This window comes from Mustela erminea, chromosome 6, assembly GCF_009829155.1.
Source record: "Mustela erminea isolate mMusErm1 chromosome 6, mMusErm1.Pri, whole genome shotgun sequence".
Classification (NCBI taxonomy): domain Eukaryota; kingdom Metazoa; phylum Chordata; class Mammalia; order Carnivora; family Mustelidae; genus Mustela; species Mustela erminea.
This window is the reverse complement of record NC_045619.1, coordinates 59315061-59324548: the sequence shown is the minus strand read 5'-3', so window position 1 is coordinate 59324548 and position 9488 is coordinate 59315061. Positions and strand designations below refer to the sequence as shown.

Here is a 9488-nt window from a genome sequence, read left to right as displayed (position 1 = left end):
AAATTTTCACCCTGGGAAATTAGCAACAAAGCCCGATCTGTCTCGTGGCTGCTTTGCACTTTCCGAGGGCGGCTGTACTTGACTGAGCTGCAGAACAGGCACACGAGAGCGAGCGAGCGAGCGAGCGAGCGGAGAGGGAGGGAGAGAAGGAAAAGGAGAGAAGAGGGGAGGGGTGGGGGCGAGAGGTAAATAGTCTTAAATCGGAAGGGAGCTGCTTCTCTGTGGTCTTGACAAGCGCTGCCTGGGCTCCGCCGGCTCAGTAATAACTGAGTGACCTTTTCTTTGGCTGTATTATGTCTGGCTGGGAAGGGGTTGTATTTTGCAGCTGAGAGCCGGGGCTTCCTTCAGCTCGGCTCCTCGCGTGCTGCTGGGGTAAGTTGTTTTGAGCCAGGACGGAGAGAGACAGTCTCGGACTGCAGTTGCCTAAAAGGAGGACACCTGTGGCTCAGATGCGGTCAACACCATTACTTGGCGGATCCTTGAGGACCTCATTATTTTAAACTTAAAAAATAGAGATTTCCCTCCCCCTCTTTTTTTTTTTTTTTTCAAACAATGCTTCTTTTTGACCTTTCCCAAGGAGAAGCACTACAAAGCAGCCACTGTGCTTTCTGAACGGCCTCCCCCTGTATCGCTTAATTGAGAAGGTAAGTGCAGCAACTGTGTACACACGCGTCGGCTTATTTGTGGTGTGTGTGTCTGCGGGTGCGCGCGTGCGTGTGCGGATGTGGGTATTTTTTTCTTCCCCAGCCTCTCCTAATGAGGCATAAACTGGAGCTGCAGCCCAGCTCCGCACTGCAACTTTCACTCGGGCTGCAGCTCTGCTGAGACGGTTTTGTTTAAATCATGTGAGGCTTCATTATTTTTATGATGAGACATGAAATAAATGCAGGCGGAAGATGTTGATGGAAGGAGGCAGAGCGGCTGCGGCGCGGAATGTCTCAAGTACGACTCGAGTGGATAATAGTCAAAGTTCAGGATGAGCCGCAGCATTTCCACACCCCTGACTCCTGGGAAGAGAGGGGCAGGCAGAGTTTGGAATTAGGGGAGGTTCGCTCTGGCCTGGCCCGTTGGAAGGGGATGCAGCGCTTAGGTGGGTTCCGGACCCACTCCTTGTACTTGCTGAAATTCACAGCCCCCCTCCCCCAAGAGTTGGAATTGCAATCTTTGGGTTCATGTGGACACTCTGCCTCTTCTCACTTTTCCATAATAAGAAAATGTTGTTCCTGCGAGCTGGAAAAGTGACTATTTTCATAGGGGGTCGGGGGTCGGGGAGGGGAGGGGTGGGGAGAAGTGGCCACAAGAGAGAGGTTCCGTGGAAGAAGGTGCCTATGTCCTACGAGGCTGAGATTCAGACTGATGCAGCACATTTTTACGGGGGCTACCCAGATTGCTGTTATGAAATACAAGTCAGATTTATGATCTTTTTCATATTGAACATGATATGCTATGCTAACGCTGCATGTGACAGTTTAATCAAATCCATTTGTTACCACGAAGCTAAAAGGGGCCGCTGGGATTTTAGGATTACGGGCAGAGTTAGGGAAGCATGTGGCTTTGTCATTCGCCATCATTTTGCACACTGCCACACTGCGAGGGGCTCTGTGTGTGCGCTCTGTCTCCTCTGGCCGCCCTCGTCCCTTGTCCCTTCCCCCACCCCCTGCCGCCACTCCGACCCGCTCCCAAAGTGGCTTCACAATAGTCGGTCCTCGGCGGTGTAGGCTGCGCACCAGGTCCACACTTGAGCTAAATCCAGGAGACCCCCTTCCACTTCTACCTTGGGCTTGGTGCTCAATGCGAAGCTGCTGCAACTCAGGCACGCCTAAGTCAACTCATGCAGAAAAAGGAGAAAAGTTTTGGTAAGGTTACAATCTATCATAGATGCACTTTGCCGGGCGCTCAGCACTCTTGGCTGCTCACAAGCTTTCCTGCTCTTCTGCTTTTGTGTCTTTTTAAAAGATCCGAAATATTATTGTTGTAACTGCTTTGAAAGACTGCTGCTTAAACCAATTAATCTTGCTAGGTGCAACAAATACTGCTACATTCTTTGCAAATCAGCCCTGTGTGGCTGCAAAGACACAACCACAAAAGGCTAGAGCATAAACTCCGCAAGGGATTCTTTGTTAGAGTGTATGTATGTTTCTTATTTTTTTATTATTATTATTTTTATTATTATTATTATTATTTTTATTATTATTATTTTTTTTTTTTTGCATGTGAGCTGCATCAAAATTGAACTCAGTCTTGCAAATCTCTTGTTGGCCTTTGCCAAGCACTAGCACTTTGCTGCCATGGTAACTGTAATTAAACTGATAAGAGTGGAAAAATGTCAGTATCTCTGAGCCTTGCAGCTGCATTGGAGAAAAAGGGAATCAAATTGGTTCCCAGCTCCATTGCTCAAAAAGGGGAGGGGGTGGTGGAAGGATGGGGAGGGGGTTGGGAGTTGAAGGGGCAGAACAGAGTTAAGCAGCTCCAGTGCCTGAGATCTGGGGACATCTATTTGCATTGTTGTCCCTTAGGGGGCTGCAGCTTGTAGGGATGCTCTGGGCCAGTGAACAGAGAGAAACAAGCTTTTAGGCCCAATCCAGTTCTCCAGTCAGGTCTGGGGGTTGGGGAGAGGATGAAGATGGGCAGGAGGAGAGAAAATCTTTTGTTTGGTACCTCTTGGCAATCGAATGGCCACGTTGGCCAAATTCTTTTAATCTGTGTCACTGCTCCCAGCTGCAGAACCTGCATTCCCATTTTAGCATCTTCCTAAGGCACCTCATCTCTGCCAACCCCCTTTATGTATTCCCTCTTCCTGTTCCTTCTCCCAAATTGTTCTCTGTGAATCTTCCGACAGGGACAAAATGTTTTCCATTCACTATGTGTAGTTAGTCCAAAAATATAAAAGACTGTGTCTAAGTGCTGCAAATCTTTGATTATGATTATTTTTTTTAAGCCCCTGTGTGTTGTGGAGTTGTGGTTACTTTGTTGTGTTAGCTACTGAAGCTGAGACTGTGCGGATGAATGGCACAGAACAAGGGAACATAATGGAGGCAATCAACCGTTAGGCCGCCTCACAATGCAATCCAGGCAATTAAAAGCTCACCAGAGTTTAAATGAAATGGTTCTACTTATTTCTGCACACCACACTGCACAGGCTATTATTTATGTCTTTTTTTTAATTATGATTTCCCTTAAACTGTCAAATAACTCAGAATGGCAGGGTCTCAGAGGCAATAAGAATTTCCCTTAGAACAATTTACATGCCAATCTAAAACTAGTTATGAGTCCTGATATGCTATGAGCAACTTGTGAAATGTTTCTCGGCTCCAAACGCATAACTCTACCCAGTCGTGCTCCTCTGGACGGTGGCGGTTGGGGGGGAGGAGGGGTGCTGCTGCTGATGCTTTGTGCCTTCTAGGTACATGGCAATGCAGCGACCACTAAATAGTTCTTTTTTCTACAACTGTTAACTTGCATCCTACTGCAAAGATTTCCTCTCCAAGAGCAGTGTGATGATGTTCTCTAAAAGAAGGCACCAGGATGGCATGCAAAATACCAAACTCCTTCAAGCCCAAGGCCAAACAAAATGTAAGAGTTTCCAATATTAATTGGCCTCTGAGTGGTAAATGAAAATGTCAACACAACAAAAACATTTTGTGAAGACAAGCAGGGTAGTGTTACTTGTGCCAAATGTTGGTATTCCCTGTCTTGGTTGCAAAGTGTTTTGAATAAAGATAGCTGACCTTCTACGCCTGATGGTAGTAACTCAACTGAGGGAAATAGAGCTGAGCTACAACTGTAAAGGATTTTAAAATTTGTCGGCTTTGTGATGGGAAAAAATAATAGCCTTAGAAATTGGCTAATTAGAATAGCCACTCATATCTCTTGATGTCTTCACCAGCGAAATACAGAACGTTATTTCGTAAATCCAAATTGCCCCCTCCCCCCAGGTAGATGGTTAAGAGGCACTTGGATATGTTCTGTACTGTAATTAATGGGATTTATTCCTTGTGGAACCTTGCTGGAAGATGGTAACTAGTTCTGATCAAAGAAACTTCATTTGTTAGAAGTTCTGGAGAGTGAGATTTAGCAGAGCTATCAAGGGTTATGATTAATCTACACTAGACCCTCAGCTCCTTCAAAGAAAAGGAACAGAAAGCAGGCTAGAGGAACACCACCTGCTCTTCCATACAAATCCAGCTGCTCGTCTGCAGCTCCGACTACCACGGCTGTGCGTGTCATGCAGGAAGAACAGCCACCCTGCGTTCTTCCCTGCCATCCTCTCTTCCATTCCTCTGCCAGAGAAGTTCTTTTCTGTTGGAAGTTCAGCATCATAACGGTATTCTGTGCAACCCATGTATTATTTGTAGCAAGAAAAGTTATTCGGCTCTGAGGGTACAGTGCCTGGGTGTCTCTTATCAGTGTGATTTAGAAAAGAAAAAAAAAAGATCGTGAAGGTTATGGACATGAAGCCTTCATCAGAGGGCATCAGAGGAAACTAAAGGAGGGTTAGCTCCTTTGGAGTAGGGGAAGACTCTAAGATCTTAGCTTGGCATTTCTTTTCTTGAAACTGTTTTAAGTGCATCCACATTTGGTGTTTCGTGTAGTTTCAAACTTTCTGCCTAGGAGAGGAAGCATCCTATAGGAACAGGACCTCTGGACTGTAAGAAGACCACCAGATCTAGTACTTGACTGTTGTTCTGTTTTGAGCAAGTCCTTAAACTCTCTTAGGCCCCTGCATCACAATTTGTAAAATGAGGGAGTTAGCAATCCGTGATGCCTGCAGTATTTTATAGTGCTTAGAATGAGTTATTTGATAAATATGAAGTTCTGAATAGTTGGTCCAGCTTTTTTTTTTCTTTTAAGCTGGGTGTTTGACACCTGGGAAAGAAGAAGAAACTCAAGGGGGAATAGCCTTTCATTGAACAAATTTCAGCCAAGTTGTAAAACCTACAGAACCCAGCTAGACTCCTTATTTATGACAGAGATAGGTGTCTAAAATACATAAACACCCTATGTCTAGTGCACTAGAGATATATGCATATAATATATTTATGTATGTATGTTTATGTAATTTATATATATTTAGATTTTACCTTCTGTTGTTTTTTCTTTCTTTTATAAAATAAATAAGTGCGTGTTTATGGTAATAAATTAATCTTGTACTTTAGTTTTATATCAAAGTCTGTAGTATACAGTGACGGAAGCTGCCATTAACAGAGGCACTGATTGATGTTTTTGTGAGTATAAATTCATTTTTGAAATTTTAACATAAGGAATGATTTTGAAATATCAAGAGCGCAGAAGGAAGTATTTGGATGCCAACAAGCAACATAGTACTGGTGAGCTTTTTGGATGACTGTGCTGTGTGTTTAGCTATAAACATCCCCACTGCTAAAGTCAGGTTAGTGTAATCCCAGAAGGTGCCCTCTCTTCCACCAGCAAGCACACAGCAAGCGAATATCTGAGCAATAAAGAAAAACTCGTTCTTGACTCTTATAGACTGTGCACGGACTAGTTTGTTAAATAGCTTTAAGATTGTTAGCCATTCACTCGCGTTTTCTTCCCAAAGGAACCCCCTATGTGGAGAATGAGGGACACCACCAAATTATCTAGTGTTGATTAACTTGGTGTATCCTGTGCTAACTAACTCTATACAACATGAGTGTGTTATTTTCAGCACTTTGTATGTGTGACCTTCTAAACGGTCTGACAAGGACTTCACAATGTTGGAGCCTTTTGTTTCCAAAATTCTGTGTGATTTTGGTATGCCCCTCCCGAAGAAAGTCTACCGCTCCTCCAGAAACACAGGATGAAACATTCAACTTGTGTAAGGTCCTTCGACATCTTCGGCTTCTTTCTTGTAATCCCAGCTCTTTTTTTTTTTTTTTTTTTTTTGCTTTTGTCTCTTCCTTTAGGTATACAAATGCTCTCAGTCCAGCCAGACACCAAGCCGAAAGGTTGTGCTGGCTGCAACCGAAAGATCAAGGACCGGTATCTTCTAAAGGCCCTGGACAAATACTGGCATGAAGACTGCTTGAAGTGTGCCTGCTGTGACTGTCGCTTGGGAGAGGTGGGCTCCACCCTGTACACTAAAGCTAATCTTATCCTTTGTCGCAGAGACTACCTGAGGTAGGAATTATCCTTGCACACCAGTGATGACTGGATTCCTTTTAAAAATACGTTTGTAAGTGTTTTGGTTTTTGGTTTTTTGGTTTTTTTTGTTTGTTTGTTTGCTTGTTTCATTTCCTTACTACCAGCTTACATTCCTGAAAGATGTTCACCTGTCAGCCTTCAGAATGTTGCCAGGTGCCTCGTATGCAAATTCTTGCTTAAGGAACGGCCAAGAAAGCCTCCTATCTGAAGTGTTTCCATTTGGCCTGCCCGGAGGCTCCCATTTAGAAATAGGTGATTCCGCTACCCAGGAGGAAACCACCAGCTCATGGCAAAGATGTATTTGGTAGAAATCAGCATGTTAAGTGTTGTATTACGCCCCCACCGACAAGGTAGGCTTAGCTTGACCCAAGAATTATTCAGCTGTCTTCTGATCTTTCTGATTTGCCAAGGAAAGGCAGTTGAAAGTAGCTGCCATTTATTAGCACGTTTATTATACAGTTTTTGAGAACTTTCCCCAAGTGTGAATACATCCCCCCCACCCTCCATGGCATTCCAGGTGGTCATTGCAAAGATATCACTGAGCATTAACAACCTCGGACATGCCAGTAGTGTTAGGGAAATTAACACACAATAAAGATCTCCATCATTATGAGGAGATGATAGCCACTCTCCAAACTGAAAACATCTGGGCAGTTTGAGGACAATTCTTATGCTCTTGTTTAAAAAATCATGAAGTCCACTAGACTTGTTTCCCACTCAACACATGAACTTCTGTTTAAGAAAAATTATTTTGCTTTTCAGGGAACTTTGTGTCTTGAATCAGCTGCAAATTACATATATTAATAAAGTAGGACCTATCAAATTAGAGAAATGATATATGGCATCATTTGGGTTTTCATATTTGATACAATTAATCATTTTTCTAGCCTGACATTAAGCGATTTCTTTTGATTTTTTTTTTCCTTTATGACACAAAATTTATCAATCAGCCGTAGCTCCTTAACCATCTTGGTTATTTGGAGAAGTGTTTTCTAGGGAACCTGGTGCTTCCCTGTATATGATTCCGTGATTTCTTGGTTTGATTTAGTCTTTAACTAAAAATACCTATCATTAGCTTAGAGGTAGTTTAAAAGAGTGAATCCAGTACTGTTTATCAGATTCTTCTCTTTCCCCCTCCGACGACTGCCTCCTCTGACAGCCTCCTGGCTAATATATGACCACTTGTTACTGGTCCTCTGTGTTCCAAGGGCACAAAATACACGCAGGTGCCAACGATGGGAAGTGACTCTATAGCCAGGATTTCCCTTGTTGTGGCGGCACAACTAATCAGAATTAACTTATTCCGTGAATTCTCTTAGAACTTCAGCCTTTGAACTTTTTCTTTGAAATAAAAAATTTTTTCCTCTTCTCACTGTGAATTAGAGCCTCATTTCCACATAAAGCATTTGCATTTGCTTTCAGTGATTTAACAGTGCTTCCTAGTTTTGCTTTATCTTTACTGACCAATAGTCATGGCTTTTTGACTCTTTTTTTTTTTTTTTTTTTTAACTTTTACATTTGTTTACAACTGCAGTGTGTCAAGTGGATTTATGTAACAGTGATTCCAAAACAAGGAGTTTATATAATCTGGGCGAGATTAAGGTGTTCTAATAAGCAGTAAAGATTAAAATTAAGTAAGATTTAAGGAAAGCATGTTGACATAGCTGGATTTTTAAAATTTATACCCTGCCAGTGAACTACCTGTATTGTGAGTTAAACTGTTTCTTGCAATTGTGAATATAGTAGTAAGCACAGAAAGAAATATGGGACTTGTTTTGTGTTGCTATTCTTTACAGTAATAAAAATATGATGTTAAATTGCCATTTGATAGTCCAAGTAAGTGTTTTGTTGAAAACAATTGATCAAAATAGTCTCCATATCAGAAATGCTAAGAGAAATCTAAGGGAAAGATGTTTTTTCGTGACATAACTTAGTTAATTTCTCTTAGGCTCAAGCTTCTAATGTTTGTTAACTTGTTAAAAAAAACAACAACAAAAAAAAAACCGTTTCAAATCAAAACCCTGGTCCTGACTGCCAATATATTCATTTCTCAGAGTATAATTTCCTCTTAAATTGGTCATTACCACATTAATAGCCAGTTGTTATGTTAACAACCTAAGGATTGTTAACATTTCAAACTAAGTTGTTAACAGCAAGCTTATTCCTTATTTAAACTGAAGGTTTGTTGTATATAATGTGACTTCTTTGGCAGGGAGTAATTCATCAATACTTAAAAATTGTAAAGGTGCAATGGGGGATTGGAATGTGTGTAAAACACTTTATTAAGTGTTGTAGATCAGGCTGCAGATGTGGTATGTAGTTTTAGGTAAGAAGTGTGTATCTCAGTGAAATTGTGTCGACATTCAGCAGCGTGTCTCTTACTGGAAAATTAATAGTCTAATTCTGTATGTCAGACAAATACAATTAGGCAAACTTTATTTATAAATTAATTTCTTTGAATGGTATAGTCATTCAAAAACGTTATTGGGTGCCTGCTGTGTAAAAGACATAATTTTAGGTAATAGATGAAATTGAGAAAAATAAAGGTGTACATAAAATAGTTACTATCTAATTGTTTATTAATTACACAAAATCTGTATTGTATTGTAATTGGTGAGCAAGTAATATTCCATGGCTGTCTTTTAAACTTTTAAAAATAATTTTTTTCATTTCCCTTAGTTCACATTTCCTTTTTGTATTTTGCACAGTCGATGCTTAACCATTTAAATCCTACTCAGAAGTGGTTTTGTTTTGTTTTTGGTGTTTGGAAAGTATATAATTTCTTTAAGGTACCAAACAAGCCATAAATAACTTACAGGTTTGTATTTCTCTGTCTAAATCAGTAGGCATCAGCAAATAAGAATATGGAAAATGATCAAGAAAAAACTAGTTTCATCTCTACTGGTAAAGTAGTGACTATAGGTATTATCTTGGGCCAGAAAACTTTTTCAAATCTAGAGAAGAGTGAAATATTTTTGCCAATTGTATTTAACTTCCTAATTAACTTCTTTCAAAAAAGAGGACAAAAAATGCTTCTAGTGCTGAACAATGAGTCCTGAAGTTACTACATTTTGTATTACTTTGAGTAGTGATAGTGATGACATGTTTTCTCAAGTTCTTTGAATAGTGAATACAAGAATTTAAATCATAAGATATTTTCTTAGAGTTATAGAAATGATTATTATGGTAAAGATGATTTCTCTCAATTTTTTTTTTCCTTCTTTATGGCACCATTAGCTATATTTAAGAAAAAGAAAGATGATTTTACCATTTATGTACTGAATTCCAGATCTTAACAATTCATTTTCCATAACGGATCTGGTATAATATCTTTTATTTTTCTGTAG

General features: G+C 40.6%; 1 protein-coding gene across 11 annotated transcripts in view; it reads left to right on the top strand.

Annotated features, from left to right (window-relative positions):
• Nucleotides 1-9488, top strand: part of LMO3 (LIM domain only 3) — a 57790-nt gene that overhangs the window by 3413 nt on the left and 44889 nt on the right. For 4 of the 11 annotated variants that reach the window (XM_032347447.1, XM_032347446.1, XM_032347443.1 and 1 more), the window contains exons 2-3: nucleotides 578-644; nucleotides 5904-6117. In XM_032347447.1, the coding sequence (XP_032203338.1) occupies nucleotides 5912-6117 (206 nt within the window). In that variant the 5' untranslated portion in view covers nucleotides 578-644; nucleotides 5904-5911. Of the gene's footprint in view, nucleotides 1-45; nucleotides 645-790; nucleotides 1091-1365; nucleotides 1857-5903; nucleotides 6118-9488 lie in introns of those variants that run through there. The other 7 variants (XM_032347449.1, XM_032347448.1, XM_032347451.1 and 4 more) reach the window with 5 other exon arrangements.